Source organism: Rana temporaria, chromosome 6, assembly GCF_905171775.1.
Source record: "Rana temporaria chromosome 6, aRanTem1.1, whole genome shotgun sequence".
Lineage (NCBI taxonomy): Eukaryota > Metazoa > Chordata > Amphibia > Anura > Ranidae > Rana > Rana temporaria.
In genome coordinates this window covers 180,116,500-180,133,514 of record NC_053494.1, presented here as the reverse complement: position 1 = coordinate 180,133,514, position 17,015 = coordinate 180,116,500, and the positions used below count along the sequence as shown (strand labels likewise).

The window sequence follows — 17,015 nt, the reverse complement described above, 5'->3', positions numbered from 1 at the left end:
AGTTAGTCTGTAAACTAAGGTCCGTTTTGTTAGGTTGTTACAGCATTTAGACACTTTATAAAATAGAAATTGACTGGGGCCATCTTAAGTGTGGGCATCATGAAGCCAGACTGTATGACTTCCTGGATTTCAGCCTTGCAGATCTCGCACATGCTTAGTGCTGCACAAGCAGTGTAATAGGTTTCAGATCAGGTTTCAGCACCTGTACTGTCCAAGTCACATGATTCTTCGAGACTGGGGAGTGCACAGACTCCTGGAAAGTTACACCCACTACAATCCCAGGAGTCTGTGCGGTGTAGGTTAGAAAGCTTAAGCACCTAGGTGCAGGAAGTGGGAAGATTAACTATTCTGCCTAGCAACAACACTTTGAAGGCATCTAAAAAAATAAAACATTTCTTAAAGGACTAATGACATTTTTTTTAAAACTACTGATGTAATGTTATATTTATGGGTGGAACTCCACTTTAAGTTGTACAGGACGCCATGGCTGGGTCCTGGAAGGAAGTTATATTTCCCCTCTGTTTGGACTGTGGTGCCTTTAAGGGAACGGAAAGGGTTAATGCACCTGTCCAAGGAAGTAGTTTAAAGCAGACAGGAAGTGCAGGTGAGAGTGAAGGAGTGTAGGAGAGTCCAATGCATGGTGAATGGTGGACAAGGAAAGCTGTGGAAGCTAGGAAAAGCTGTGAAAAGCTGTGAAAGGACTTGGCAGTGTCCTGCCTAAAAACCTGCTACTGAAGGACTTACCTGGAAGGACTATTTAACTGCGATAGCAGTTCTGAGCTGTACAAGTCGGTGAGACTGTTATTTCTTTTGTTTTTGCTGCTGGAAGCCATTTAAGTTTAATAAACCTCAGTTTTGATTTAAGAAGCCTGTGTCCTGCGATCAAGCTGGTCCCCCAAACATTACACTGGTGCTCGAATGCGGGCAGGACTGAATAACAGGCATAAGAAGAGAAAAAAAAAAAAAAAGTTTTTTTCTTTTTGCATTGGACTTTATGTTGAACTGACATTTAAAGGGACAGTACATTGAATTTATGTCCTGGGTTAAAGCTGCACAAACGTTGAAAGCTGAAGCAATGGAGGAGCTAATTAAACAGCTGACCTTGGCTAACATGCAAGCGCAGACTCGCCATGAGGAAGCTAATCAACACCACAAAGAGGCGCTGGCTCTGCAGCAAGAAAATACTCGCCTGTTGGTGGCCCAGTTAGCAGCCCAGCAAGCAGCCCAGCAAGGGGTTATGCAGGCTCAGGTTACTGCCTTAAAGGAAGCGGTGCAGCGGCTGTCTCAGGTTCAGGAGCCAGCGGCTGTTGCCCCTGGCAACCAGGTGACTGTGAGGGCAAGCCATTTTTTACAGAAATTGTCCCTAAGCGATGATGTCGAGGCATTTCTTGCTACGTTTGAGAGGACAGCGGAGAGAGAAGGATGGTCTCAGGACCAGTGGGGCCGGCCTCATTGCTCCTTTTCTCACTGGAGATCCTCAAAAAGCCTACTTTGACCTGCCACCAGATGATGCTAAAGACTATCAAAAGCTAAAGGCAGAAATTCTGGCTCGTCTGGGGGTGACTACGGCCGTTCGGGCCCAACGTGTACACCAATGGAAATATCGTCCAGATCGGCCACCCCGGTCTCAAATGCATGACCTGGTGCAACTAGTAAAAAAATGGCTGCAGCCTGAGGTGTTGTCCGGCCCCCAAATCGTGGAGCGGGTCGTGCTGGACCGATACCTGAGGTCCCTTCCAGATGACCTTCAACGGTGGGTCAGCCATGAGACCCCAAAACCGCAAACCTCCTTGTTGAGATGGTGGAACGATATACAGTGGTGGAGGACCTGCTCGGACCTACCAAGCGCATAGGGCCTAGTCTGTCACGGCCTGTTCGACCAACTGCTGCCCTTCGAAAGGATGTTCCAAGGAGCCCTGGGACAAACACCCTGGAAGGCCAAGAGTCACTCCCGGTACCTCCTCAGCGTTCTGTTCTGTTCGGAGAGGAGGGGATGTACAATGTTGGCGATGTCATTCCTGGGGTCATACCCGGACACACTGCCCACTGCAAGAGGAGCCCATGGAATGCGGGGTTCTTCGGAGGGGGTCTTTTTGTGCCCATAAAGTGTGCACCACACACCTCGACCTGGATGAGGAAAAGTTTGAGTGTGAAGTCCAAGTGAACCACCTCCCTGCCCGGGCTTTGTTGGACTCTGGAAGCATGGTAACCCTGGTCATCCTAGAGTGATTGGGAAGATCGGTCCGGTAAGAAAAACTTTACGGGTGGTATGCATTCACGGGGACACTAGAGAGTACCCGCTCATCATGTTGGTCTATCTCCTCAGCATGTGGCACTGTTACTCAAGAGGTGGGGGGTGGTAAAGAACTTGGTGCATGATGTTATAATAGGACGAGACTGTCCATTGTTTACAAAACTGTGGGAACAAGGAGAACAGTTCAGAGACTGGGGAGAAACTAGCCCCCCTGTTCCTGCTGCTGAGAGGGATAACCCTGAACTGCCAAACGTTAATGTGGACCCAGATGAGGAAAATGCTAATGATTGGGTTAATGGTGATGAAAGTAGTGTTGATACTATTGAGGATGTCAAGATATGTGGTCCACAGACCTACCAAAACACTAAGGGGGAGGAGCCTTTCCCACTTCAGGTAATGCTGGGGGAAGAGGATGAGGAAGTGGCCTCTACCCCTGCGCTGCCGGAATGGGTGTTCCCCAGGGGGCATTTGGGACTGCTCAGATGCAGGACCCCACTTTGGCCCATGCACGGGAACAAGTTGTAGTAGTAAATGGGGTTCCCCAAGAGCCAGGTGCGAATGAGAGGTGGCCACACTTTGCAATATATAATGAATTGCTGTATCGGGTTACCAAGGAGAGAGAAAATGTGGTTAGAGCAATTGTTGGTACCCCAACAATATAGACGAAAGGTTCTGGACCTGGCCCATGACGATGTGTTAGGGGGACACCTGGGAGTTGAAAAAACGGAGGCACGGATCACCGACCGGTTTTACTGGCCAGGTCTGAAAGCAGAGGTAAAGAGATACTGTACCTCTTTGTCCCACCTGTCAGTTGACCGCGCCGGTGACTCATTTTCGGAGCCCTTTGGTCCCTCTGCCCATAATTGAGGTCCCATTCGAGAGGATAGCCATGGATATAGTGGGTCCCTTGGTAAAGTCAGCTCGAGGTCACTCCTACATATTGGTGATTCTTGACTATGCCACCCGGTATCCTGAGGCGCTACCCCTGCGGAATACCTCCTCAAAGGCCATTGCCCGGGAATTATTCCAGATGTTTACACGGACTGGTTTTCCCAAGGAAATACTCACAGACCAGGGTACCCCGTTTATGTCAAGGGTTATGGCCGATGTGTGCAAGCTGTTCCGGATTAAACAGCTACGCACATCGGTCCTACCATCCCCAAACGGACGGGTTGGTGGAACGCTTTAATAAGACCCTTAAGTCTATGCTCAAGAAAGTGGTTACAAAGGGATGGGAAAGATTGGGACTGCCTGTTACAGCTCTCCTGTTTGCTATCCGGGAAGTGCCCCAGGCCTCCACGGGGTTTTCCGCCCTTTGAGTTGGTATATGGGCGGAGACCTCGCGGACTTCTTGACGTGGTTAAAGAGGAGTGGGAAAGTGAACCTGTTCAGCATAAGAGTGTCCTGGAATATGTCTCCCAAATGCAGGAAAGGATCCAAACCGTGATGCCGCTAGTCAAAGAGCATTTGCAAAAGGCCAGGAGGCTCAACGACGGGTCTATAACAGGGCTGCTAAAATAAGGCACTTCCAAGTGGGGGATCGAGTAGCGGTGCTAATTCCACTGTGGAAAGTAAGTTCTTAGCCAGGTGGCAAGGACCCTTTGAGGTTGTGGAAAAGTGGGAGAGGTCAATTATAGAGTCCACCAGCCAGGCAAGAGGAAACCGTATCAGATATATCATGTCAACTTGTTAAAGCCCTGGACAGACAGGAACCGGTGACCTCCCTGGCTAGTGCAAGACTTGAGCCTCAGGTTGGGGGTGGAGAGTGTCCAAGTAGCAAATACCCTATCTAAATACCAAAGTCAGCAGGCAAAGGAGTTCTTGCAGAGAAATAAAGAGAAGTTTTCAGACTTGCCGGGGCTAACTAGTATCATAAGCATGATATTATCACGGAACCTGGAGTCAAAGTTTTTGTCAGGCCCTACCGCATCCCAGAGGCTCAAAGGAAGGCCGTTTTCAGAGGAAGTAAATAAGATGCTAGACCTGGAGATCATTGAGGAGTCGCAGAGTGAGTGGTCGAGCCCGATTGTGTTGGTACCAAAGCCCAACGGGACTCTGCGATTCTGCAATGATTTCCGGAAACTTAATGAGGTTTCACGGTTTGATGCCTACCCCATGCCCCGGGTAGATGAACTTATCGAGAGACTAGGTCCAGCCAGGTATATCACAACATTAGACCTTACCAAGGGGTATTGGCAAATCCCATTAACTAAGGCTGCTAAAGAGAAAACTGCTTTTTTCTACCCCAGAGGGAGTTTTCAGTACAGACGAATGCCTTTTGACTGCAAACTGCTCCAGCCACGTTCCAGCGAGCAATGGATAGGATTTTACGACCTCATCGGGAGTATGCCTCAGTGTACTTGGACGACATAGTCGTTTTTAGCAGAGACTGGGAGTCACACTTGCCCCAGGCAGTACTGGACTCTCTCTGGAAGGAGGGGTTTACAATAAACCCTGAAAAAATGTGCTTGGGAATGGAGGAGGTGAAATACCTGGGCTATATCGTGGGTAGAGGGGTGGTGAAACCTCAAGTCAGCAAGGTAGACGCTATAAAGAGTTGGCCCCGCCCCCTCACAAAAAAGCAGGTACGTGCATTCCTGGGCATGGTGGGGATACTACAGGAGGTTCGTACCCAACTTTGCCACATTGGCGGCTCCATTGACCGATCTGACTAAGGGCCGGAAATCGGTCATGGTGGAGTGGAATGCAGACGCTGAGAAGGCTTTTTTGGAGCTCAAGTCAGCACTGTGCCAACACCCTGTCTTGATAGCGCCCAATTTTTCTGAAGAGTTCATTGTCCAAAACTGATGCTTCCGATGTAGGATTGGGAGCTGTATTATCACAGGTTATCATGGTGAGGAGCACCCAGTAGTCTTCCTCAGTAGAAGTTGACACAGCGGAGAAAAACTACGCTATTATTGAAAGAGAGTGTCTGGCCATTAAGTGGGCTCTGGAGTCCCTCAGATATTACCTCTTGGGAGGAAATTTAGGTTAATTTCTGATCATGCCCCTTTACGTGGCTGAGGCAAGGTAAAGGGACTAATGCCAGGATTACCAGGTGGTTCCTGGCGCTCCAAGAGTTTAAGTTTATAGTGGAGCATAGGCCCGGGAGACTGCATCAAAATGCAGATGCCCTCTCCCGAGTCCATTGTTTGAGCTCCACTGTTGCCTCCACCTCCTTGGCGTTGGGGCACAGGGGGGGGATATGTACAGGACGCCATGGCTGGGTCCTGGAAGGAAGTTATATTTCCCCTCTGTTTGGACTGTGGTGCCTTTAAGGGAACGGAAAGGGTTAATGCACCTGTCCAAGGAAGTAGTTTAAAGCAGACAGGAAGTGCAGGTGAGAGTGAAGGAGTGTAGGAGAGTCCAATGCATGGTGAATGGTGGACAAGGAAAGCTGTGGAAGCTAGGAAAAGCTGTGAAAAGCTGTGAAAGGACTTGGCAGTGTCCTGCCTAAAAACCTGCTACTGAAGGACTTACCTGGAAGGACTATTTAACTGCGATAGCAGTTCTGAGCTGTACAAGTCGGTGAGTCTGTTATTTCTTTTGTTTTTGCTGCTGGAAGCCATTTAAGTTTAATAAACCTCAGTTTTGATTTAAGAAGCCTGTGTCCTGCGATCAAGCTGGTCCCCCAAACATTACAAAGTGTACAACTTGCCAGTAAAAAATGTGCAACAAGTTAGCAACTTGCTGCACATTTTTTACTGGCAAGTTGTACACTTGCAGAGCACTTGAAGCACATGTTCTAGTTGACACTTTTCCAATTTGTAGCAAATTTGCGTGGCAAGTCTCTAGCAATTGCAAGAGCAAAGTTGCAGTGGTGAGTCTACAGCAAGAGCTCTGCAAGTCACAGTGACCCCTGTGGTGGGATGACTATTGCACAACATAACTGAACCAGAACCTGCAGCAGAATTGCAGAATGTTTGCAAAGAACGTTGATCTGGAGTCACCCAATGCGGATTTGCTGCAATTGTGTAATAAACTTGTGAAGCTGAGACTAGCTTAGCAAGTTGTTTTCAAACTTGCAGCACAATTGCTTGCTATCTGAGAAACAATTGTTGTGTTTCTTTTCCCAGATAGCAAGATAACTTGCTACAAATTTGTGGCAGTGTTGAATTGTAAGTCTGTCAACTTGTTGTACATTTTCACTGGCAAGTTGTACACTTGCAGAGCACTTGAAGCACAAGTTCTAGTTGACACTTTTCCAATTTGTAGGAAATTTGCGTGCAAGTCTCTAGCAAGAGCAAAGTTGCAATAGCGAGTCTACAGTAAAAGCTCTGCAAGTCTGCAGCATGAATATTCAGCCACAGTGACCCCTGTGGTGGGATGACTATTGCACAACTTAACTTAAAGTGGTTAGTAAACTCTTTACTACCACTATAATAAGGCTTACCTGTAGGTATAAAGAATATCTCCTAAACCTGTACGGAAGTGACGGACATCGCCACTCCAGCCAATCACAGCGCTGGAGCGGCGATACCCGGAAGACACGCCGAGGCAAGATGACATCTCGCTCGGTGTGGACCAGGTAAGTTCTCCACACCTCATTCCAAGGTAAGTATTTCATAATGAGCTCGTATGCGGTGCATACAAGCTCATTATGCCTTTTGCCTTTCAGGTGTAAAAAAAAAAAAAACTTGTTGCGGGTATACAACTGCTTTAACTAGAACTTGCAGCAGAATTGCAGAATGTTTGCAAAGATAGGGACTTGCTTCAATTGTGCAACAAACGTGTGAAGCCTGGCAAGTCTAGCAATAGCTTAGCAAGTAATTTTCAAACTTTCAGCACAATTGCTTGCTATCTGGGATTTTAAATAAAATAAGATTTTCACCTTTTTCAAATCTTTGTTTGCAAATCAGCATTCCTGTTCACAAGTACCCCCTTAATCGTACATACTTCTTGTCTTTATTATATAGCGCTGTCAATTTACACAAAGACCCCCTAACACACATATACTAGGGCCAATTTAGACAGGATCCGATTAACCTACCAGCATGTCTTTAGAATGTAGGAGGAAACTGGAAGTACCCGGAGGAAACCCACACAGGCACAGGGAGAACATTCAAACTCCAGGCAGATGATGTCATGGTCGGGACTTGAACCAGCAATCCTTTTTGCTGCTAGGTGAAAGTGATAACCACTTCACCACTGTGCCTTGGCAATGGCTGATTGTAAGAGAGACAAAGTAACAACGCAGGAAAAAAAAATTGGGAGACAGGGGCTGGTGCAAGGATTTTTGACACCCTAGGCAAGACCTTATTTTGACGCCCCCTTGGCCCCACCCCTGACCCCACCCCCTTTGCCCTGCCCACGTATACCCCACCTTTTGTAATGGCTGCTCAAAAACGTAAAATAAAGTACCATAGGGTGTATAGTGAGGGATGCAGGGTTCTATGGGTTTGGAAGCAGGGGGTGCATAGCGAGGGGTGCAGGGTTCTATGGGTTGGGAGCAGGGTGTATAGCGAGGGGTGCAGAGTTCTATGGGTTGGGAGCAGGGTGTATAGTGAGGGGTGCAGAGTTCTATGGGTTAGGGAGCAGGGTGTATAAAGATTGGTGCAGGGTACTATGGGTTGGGAGCGGGGTGTATAGCGAGGGGTGCATGGTTCTACGGGTTGGGAGCAGGGTGTATAGCGAGGGGGGGCAGGGTTCTATGGGTTGGGAGCAGGGGTGTATAGCGAGGGTGCAGAGTTCAGTGGGTTGGGAGCGGGGTGTATAGCGAGGGGTGCAGGGTTCTATGGGTTGGGAGCAGGGTGTATAGCGAGGGGTGCAGAGTTTTACGGGTTGGAAGCAGGGTGTATAGCGAGGGGTGCAGGACTCTATGGGTTAGGAGAAGGGTGTATAGCGAGGGGTGCAGGGTTCTATGGGTTGGGAGCAGGGTGTATAGCGATGGGTGCAGAGTTCTTGGGTTTGGGAGCAGGGTGTATAGTGAGAAGTGCTGGGTACTATGGGTTGGGAGCAGGGTGTATAGCGAGGGGTGCAGGGTTCGATGGGTTGGGAGCAGGGTGTATAGCGAGGGGTGCAGGGTTCTATGGGTTGGGAGCAGGGTGTATAGTGAGGGGTACAGGGTGTATAAAGATTGGTGCAGGGTACTATGGGTTGGGAGCGGGGTGTATAGCGAGGGGTGCAGGGTTCTACGGGTTGGGAGCAGGGTGTATAACGAGGGGCGCAGAGTTCTACGGGTTGGGAGCAGGGTGTATAGCGAGGGGTGCAGGGTTCTATGGGTTGGGAGCAGGGTGTAGAGCGAGGGGTGCATGGTTCTACGGGTTGGGAGAAGGGTGTATAGCGAGGCGTGCAGGGTTCTATGGGTTGGGAGCAGGGTGTATAGCGAGGGGTGCAGAGTTCAGTGGGTTGGGAGCAGGGTGTATAGCGAGGGGTGCAGGGTTCTATGGGTTGGGAGCAGGGTGTATAGCGAGGGGTGCAGAGTTCTATGGGTTGGGAGAAGGGAGTATAGCGAGGGGTGCAGGATTCTATGGGTTGGGAGCAGGGTGTATAGCGAGGGGTGCAGAGTTCAGTGGGTTGGGAGCAGGGTGTATAGCGAGGGGACCAGGGTTCTATGGGTTGGGTAGCAGGGTGTATAGTGAGGGGTGTAGAGTTCTACGGGTTGGGAGCAGGGTGTATAGTGAGGGATGATGCTTCTATGGGTGGGGTGCAGGGTACTATGGGTTGGGAGCAGGGTGTATAGTGAGGGATGCAGGCTTCTATGCGTGGGGTGCAGGGTACTATGGTTGGGAGAAGGGTGAATAGTGAGGGGTGCAGGGTGTATAGCAGTGGCGGTTCGCCCATAGAGGGCGCTGGAGCGCCGCCCCCTCTGCCTCTCACCGCCACTAAGTCTAATAACATATTCATGCATTGCACGAATCTATGTTATTATCGCCGCTGCCGCTGTTCTATTCAGATGGTCGGCGCACATGTCCGGCCATCTGAATAACGGCAGGCTGGTTGGCTGTACTGAAGTGCCTATCAGAGCCAGCTGCTCTGATAGGCTTTCCAAGTACAGCCCTCAGCCTTTCCGGATGCTTATCAAGGGAACGTACCGGGGGTGCGTTCCTTGGATAAGACTGACAGGCGTCTCAGCCTATCAGGTTGGCCGGTTCTGGCTACCGGTAACCTGATTGGCTGAGACGCCTGTCAGTCATCGAGGGCGGTAGAAGACATCGAGGGACCGTGGATGGCTGACTCCAGTAAAGTTAAGTGCTGGGCAGGGGGGAAAGGGGCACTTTACAGGGCACAGCGGCGACGAAGGGGCAAGGTCAGTGACATCAATGGCACAGGTGGCGACAATAGGCACAGTGGGGGACAATTGGCACAGCGGCATGAATGGGCACAGTGGCGACAATTAAGGGCACAGTGACATCAACAGTGGCGACAATAGGCACAGTGGCGACAATAGGGACAATGGGGGACAATTGGCACAGCGGCATGAATGGGCACAGTGGCGACAATTAAAGGGCACAGTGACATCAAACAGTGGGACAATGGGCACAGTGGGGACAATGGGCACAGTGGGGACAATTGGCACAGCGGCGACAATTAAAGGGCACAGTGGTGACAATTAAAGGGCACAGTGGCGACAATTGATGGCACACTGGTGACAATTGATAGCACAGTGGCTGCGTTTGATGGCATGGCACAGTGGTGACAATTGATGGCACAGTGGCTGCGTTTGATGGCATGGCACAGTGGCTGCATTTAATGGCATGGCACAGTGGTGCGAATTGATGGCACAGTGGCTGCGTTTGATGGCATGGAACAGTGGTGACAATTGATGTCACAGTGGCTGCGTTTGATGGCATGGCACAGTGGTGACAATTTATGACACAGTGGCTGTGTTTGATGGCATGGCACAGTGGTGACAATTGATGGCACAGTGGCTGCATTTGATGGGCACAGTGAGGCTGCAAATATTTTTTTTTCGTTTGCGCCCCCCAAAAAAATTTGAGCACCAGCCGCCACTGGTGTATAGTGAGGGGTGCTGGGTGAATAGTGAGGGGTGCAGGGTGTATAGTGAGGGGTGCAGGGTGTATAGTGAGGGGTGCAGGGTACCATGGGTTGGGGGAGGGTGTAAAGTGAGGGGTGTACTTATTATGCTTCTGCTTAAGAACAGGTAACATTGTTTCTGCTTAGATCAACAAAGGGGTTAAAATTATATTATATATATATATATATACATATAGAATATATATGATTATTAATTACAAATATATCAAATTTAAAAAATAAAAATAACATTTTAATTTTTTTTAAATAATAATAATAAAACACATTTTTATATACCCTAATATAGTGCCAGAAAGGTACATTAGACAATTATACGTGCTTAGGTAATTGCTACCTGTGTGGTTACACAACAATGTATATCCTGCAATAAATATTGCTGTGTGTTGCACTCACTGTATGATGTGGAATCTGCAGGACTGGAGGGAAGGAAGAACCCAAACAGGAGCACAGAGCCAAGCGTAGTGCCAATCAGTGTGTGGTGACTTCTTGCTGGAGTCATGACTTGTGCAGAATTGGAAATCACGGGGCTAAGTTCTCACACTGGAATGTAAAGCTTCTTCTTGTCTCGCATAGATAGGCAGAGGGTTGGGAAGAGTTCTGGTATGTGGGCTGGTTTATGATTTTTCAAAGTGCCTTCTATAGGAGGTTCAGGAGGATGGGAGGGCTGGACTGCTATTTCAAAGCTCCCGTCGGCTGGTTTTAAAGCAAAAACTTTTTTTAAAGTTTCTTTCTGAATGTATGAAGCAATGGAGTTGTAAACATTCCCAGCTAACAGTTGACCCTTCTTTCCAGGGCAATGGCCGAAGTTTGTATTTGTGCCCTTGAATTTGTTTGCTTGCTTTTTGAGTTTTGAGCACACAAATACCTAATTTGTACATGAATTGATTTACAAAAGCAAAAAATAAAACAAAAACAAATATAAAAAATCAAATCCCCAAAAAATTAGAAGATTTGATGGACCAGTTGGTCTTTTTCTGCAGTCACTCGTTTCCATTTCTGTATTTAAATGAACAAGAGCAATGTTCGCTTGTTTCATTGCTACAAAGGCAAGCACAGATGTGCATGCAAACAACGATTGCAATCCCTGATCTTGCTGATCGGGCGCAAGTACGTTCGTGAATCAGCGTATCTTTGTCATTTGCATATTCGATGCCTAAATCAATGGAAGCGCCCCTTGCGGCCAGCATAAATATGCGCCCAAGATACGAAAGTGTAGGAGACTAACGTCGGTTGGATGGAGCCGAAATTCAGGCGTATCTCCTTTGCAGAATCAAACGCATAGATACGACGGCGTATCCATGGACTTACGCGGCGTATCAGTAGATACGTTGCGTTAGTCTTTGTGAATCCGGGCCTTTCTGACCACTGATTTAGTCTACCAACCCTACAAAAGTTCCCGAAATTCATATCAGACCTTTGCCTCAGGGGGGCTGAGAGATAAATAGCCTGGTGGAAATATGTAACTGGTTGCTAGGAAGCCGGTGGCTGCCAGCTGTCTAACAACCAGCATGAGCAGGAAGCTGTCAAACTTACATCATGGGAAGCGGTTGCGGCAGCGGGATAGTGGCTGAACATTCCTGAAAGATCTGATTTTTTACCAAACTTCAAAAATTGCAAATTAGGACCAATCATCCCTAGATGTGAGGCATGGAGTATGGTGTAACTCATACCAGGTAATAAAGGGGCACCAGGAATAGGGGGGTAGTGGCTGCTAGTACCGCAGACTCACACAGACTATTACCCAGTAAAGATATGTATCAATGGACTTTCTCTGTACTTATAACATGAGTCGGTATAGTAAAAAATTACATTTATTTTACATAAAAACATACAATGTTCCATATATAAAACAAGGCTAGGACTAACAACCCCGCAAGAAGATACAGAGATGGTATTACAAACGGAAGGAGCCGTGAGGTATCAGCAATTGTGGGGAGGAGTCCTAAAAGAACCTCTACCGGTTTCGCGGCTGACCACTTCTTCAGGAGGTATAGTCTGTGCAATAGATGGTAAAATGTCAAAAACTAGCAATACATAAAACATCAGAACAACAATTAAAAAAAACAGGTAATGTCAGGAGTAGTTTCCCATACAATGACAACCTATTTTCTCTGAAAACTTTTTTTAACTCCATATTCCATATCCATATTTTTTAAATCCATATTTGATCCACTTTAAGACATGCAACTGAAGATCGTGTGAAGCAGCAAAACAAGAAGTAAAACAGGTTCTACAGAAGACTGAAATGTAGGAGGATGAAGTGTTTAACCAAGTGATTATATTGCCGAAGTGGCTTCATCGACAATACTTTATAGAACTCCAAATTCTTCTGAAGGGTGGGAATGTTTGCATTGTAAGTATAGCCATATAAGACTAAATATAATATATATAATATTTTTTTTCCTCTATGTAACAGTACTTACGTAAGTCATATCCTTTTAAAATGGACATGGCCAGAAAAACACTGAAGAGGAAAAATTTGTTTAGCCACTTATATGTGTTAAAATAAATCCGCGCAAGTATACTTAAAAACACTGGGGTAGATTCAAAGAGCAATTGCGTCTGCGTAACCATAAATAAAATAAAATAAATAAATATGTAAATAAATATGTAAAAAAAAAAAAAAATTTTGTTAACGCCCCTGTCCCCAGTAGCTCGCGCGCAGAAGCAAACGCACACGCAAGTCCCGCCGACATATGTAAACGCCGTTTAAACCACATATGTGAGGTATCGCCGCGTGCGTTAGAGTGCCAGCAACAATTCTAGCACTAGATCTCCTCTGTAAATCTAAACTGGTAACCTGTAAAAAATTTCAAAGCGTTGCCTATGGAGATTTTTAAGTACCGAAGTTTGGCGCCATTCCATGAGTGTGCGCAATTTTAAAGCGTGACATGTTAGGTATCTATTTACTCGGTGTAACATAATCTTTCATATTTTACAAAAAAATTGGGCTAACTTTACTGTTTTGTTATTTTTTTAATTCATGAAACAATTTTTTTTCCAAAAAAAAGGCGTTTGAAAAATTATTGCGCAAATACCGTGCAAGATAAAACATTTAAATGACCGTCGTTTTATTCCCTAGGGTGTCTGCTAAAAAAACATATATAATGTTTGGGGGTTCTGCGTAATTTTCTAGCAAAAAAATTATGATTTGTACATGTAGGAGAGAAGTGCCAGAATAGGCCTGGTATGGATGTGTGTATAAAAGCCCGGTAAGGAAGCGGTTAAGCTTTGGCAATAAAACCTGAAAGCTCATTGGTTTCTATGGAGAATTGCACCAGATTTTACACTCTTCAGCTTTAGTAAATAACCCCGGTGTATCTTCCTCTGTGCATAGATGCCAACACTTTACTAGACATGTGCATTCGTTTTCGTTAGAATGCATTTTCGTTCGAAAATCGTGTTTTTTCGTTATCGTTTTAACAAACGATAACGAAAGTGCAAGAAACGAAAACCGAAAGATCCGACATAAAAAATGCTTTATTTTCGTTTTCGTTGCGGTAAAAATTCGATATAGAGAGATTCGACATTATAGGGAAAAGATTCGACATTATAGAGAAAAGATTCGACACTATAGAAATAATAGATTTGACATTACAGAGAATAGATTTCGATTTATGAGAAAATAGATTCGACATTATAGAGAATATATTCCACATTATTACTTGTCATACAACATTAGAATTCTTGTAGGCGGAATATTCGAATGGAAATGTACGATTCGGCGTAAAGATTCGACGTTCCGTCGAATATTTTTTGACCATTAGACAGAAACCAACAAAGATTCGACGTTCCGTCGAATATTCTTTTGACCATTCGACAGAAACCAAGTATTATTGGATTTTCGGACGAAAGCTATTCCCCAACGAAAAACGAAATAAATCAAAACGATTTTCGGGAGTAACTAAATAAATGTATTTTCCAAACGAAAATGAAAAAACTAAACGAAATATTCCAGTCTGCACATGTCTACGACTTTACAACTGCTAAAAGCTGTTGTTGTGAGTTTATGAATGCCTCCTCCTTCTGAGTCATGATGTGCTCCTACACCCTCATCTTACTTGTAATGTCACACCCGACTTAACCCTTTGGATGCCAAGGGCTGCCTTCCATTCTCTATTTTACACCTCAGATGGATAATTTGTTTTAAAATCCAACAAAATACACATAATGGATTTGAGAGCACCCCCAATCTATCTATGTCCTCACCCAAAGCCAATCCGTCCCTCGGCTCTTGGGTGGAGGCGTGGCCATCTTTGGTAAGGGAATCACAAAGTGAATCACAGCCTGGAAACAAATAAATGGTACTTGATAGTAGCCATGGGTCGGACTTTGAAGGCATGGAAACAATGGAGAAGCAAAAAAAAAACAATATTTATTGAAAAAAGTACATACTATAATGACAGTGTTCAAAAGTTAAAAATCATCTACAATGGTACAGTATGTACAGTGAGCCCTTGTGCGTCTACGCGTTTCTCCGTTAGGCTTCTTCAGGACACGATCAAAGAGACAATAAACAGAAAAGGAACAAGTCTCACTGTCTGAAATTAGATATTCGAATTATTAATCCGACAAATAAAACACATATACAGGGAGTGCAGAATTATTAGGCAAATGAGTATTTTGACCACATCATCCTCTTTATGCATGTTGTCATACTCCAAGCTGTATAGGCTCGAAAGCCTACTACCAATTAAGCATATTAGGTGATGTGCATCTCTGTAATGAGAAGGTGTGTGGTCTAATGACATCAACACCCTATATCAGGTGTGCATAATTATTAGTCAACTTCCTTTCCTTTGGCAAAATGGGTCAAAAGAAGGACTTGACAGGCTCAGAAAAGTCAAAAATAGTGAGATATCTTGCAGAGGGATGCAACATTTTTAAAATTGCAAAGCTTCTGAAGCGTGATCATCGAACAATCAAGCGTTTCATTCAAAATAGTCAACAGGGTCGCAAGAAGCGTGTGGAAAAACCAAGGCGCAAAATAACTGCCCATGAACTGAGAAAAGTCAAGCGTGCAGCTGCCAAGATGCCACTTGCCACCAGTTTGGCCATATTTCAGAGCTGCAACATCACTGGAGTGCCCAAAAGCATGGCCAAGGTAAGAAAGGCTGAAAGACGACCACCACTGAACAAGACACACAAGCTGAAACGTCAAGACTGGGCCAAGAAATATCTCAAGACTGATTTTTCTAAGGTTTTATGGACTGATGAAATGAGAGTGAGTCTTGATGGGCCAGATGGATGGGCCCGTGGCTGGATTGGTAAAGGGCAGAGACTCAGACGCCAGCAAGGTGGAGGTGGAGTACTGGTTTGGGCTGGTATCATCAAAGATGAGCTTGTGGGGCCTTTTCGGGTTGAGGATGGAGTCAAGCTCAACTCCCAGTCCTACTGCCAGTTTCTGGAAGACACCTTCTTCAAGCAGTGGTACAGGAAGAAGTCTGCATCCTTCAAGAAAAACATGATTTTCATGCAGGACAATGCTCCATCACACGCGTCCAAGTACTCCACAGCGTGGCTGGCAAGAAAGGGTATAAAAGAAGATAAACTAATGACATGGCCTCCTTGTTCACCTGATCTGAACCCCATTGAGAACCTGTGGTCCATCATCAAATGTGAGATTTACAAGGAGGGAAAACAGTACACCTCTCTGAACAGTGTCTGGGAGGCTGTGGTTGCTGCTGCACGAAATGTTGATGGTGAACAGATCAAAACACTGACAGAATCCATGGATGGCAGGCTTTTGAGTGTCCTTGCAAAGAAAGGTGGCTATATTGGTCACTGATTTGTTTTTGTTTTGTTTTTGAATGTCAGAAATGTATATTTGTGAATGTTGAGATGTTATATTGGTTTCACTGGTAAAAATAAATAATTGAAATGGGTATATATTTGTTTTTTGTTAAGTTGCCTAATAATTATGCACAGTAATAGTCACCTGCACACACAGATATCCCCCTAAAATAGCTAAAACTAAAAACAAACTAAAAACTACTTCCAAAAATATTCAGCTTTGATATTAATGAGTTTTTTGGGTTCATTGAGAACATGGTTGTTGTTCAATAATAAAATTAATCCTCAAAAATACAACTTGCCTAATAATTCTGCACTCCCTGTATACATTACATTATATTAAAAAGCGTATGCTGAACTGTTTTACGGGGCACAGATAGGGCAAAGGGACACAGAAAAAGCCAAATGAAGTACCTTGGAATGGACTGAGCCTCAGTGTGAATTCCCAAAAGTCGGAAGGTATGCAAAATATGAAAGGCTTCCAAAAAACTGCATACACCACAGAGCCTGCAGCGATCTATGCCTGGAAGTGGGAGCAAATACCTGGATTAGACAGGTATCTGCTCCCCCCTGAATAGCGGCAAATGTGACATCGGAGGGGGGGAGGATTTCCGAAAAGCGGAAGTTCCATCTTCCAGCCCTGGTGCTGCAGGTGGCAGCAGTGGAGTCAAGGTTTGGGTGCTCTATCCCAGCAGCCAATCAGGAGGGTTTGACCTCGCTGTGCATGCTGGGAGGGGTATTTATGAGGCAGACGCTATTGGTTCTGGGTCTTCTTCGTCCAGTGCGGCACCCACCTTTAGGGTGGCCACATCACGGCGCCCCAGCGTTATGGCCTATCTGACCAGGCCGTGCGTGCCACGCGGTGTTCCTGGTTCAGGGGCCATGATGGCCCGGAGCATCTGAACATCGACGGGGACCCAGTCACTAACTGGGTCCCCACCTTGAGAATCCCAAGCGTACTGCTGTTCGG

The 17,015-nt window shown here is 45.9% G+C and overlaps 2 protein-coding genes across 3 annotated transcripts in view; both read right to left on the bottom strand.

Moving 5' to 3' along the window:
- Positions 1-10,901, bottom strand: part of PLA2R1 (phospholipase A2 receptor 1) — a 156,641-nt gene extending 145,740 nt beyond the window's left edge. For both annotated transcript variants that reach the window (XM_040357890.1, XM_040357891.1), the window contains exon 1: positions 10,646-10,901. In XM_040357890.1, the coding sequence (XP_040213824.1) occupies positions 10,646-10,751 (106 nt within the window). In that variant the 5' untranslated portion in view covers positions 10,752-10,901. The remainder of the gene's footprint in view (positions 1-10,645) is intronic.
- Positions 10,788-17,015, bottom strand: part of LOC120944444 (secretory phospholipase A2 receptor-like) — a 38,185-nt gene continuing 31,957 nt past the window's right edge. Inside the window, exon 6 of the mRNA XM_040358504.1 lies at positions 10,788-11,117. Coding sequence (XP_040214438.1) covers positions 10,788-11,117 — 330 coding nt within the window. The remainder of the gene's footprint in view (positions 11,118-17,015) is intronic.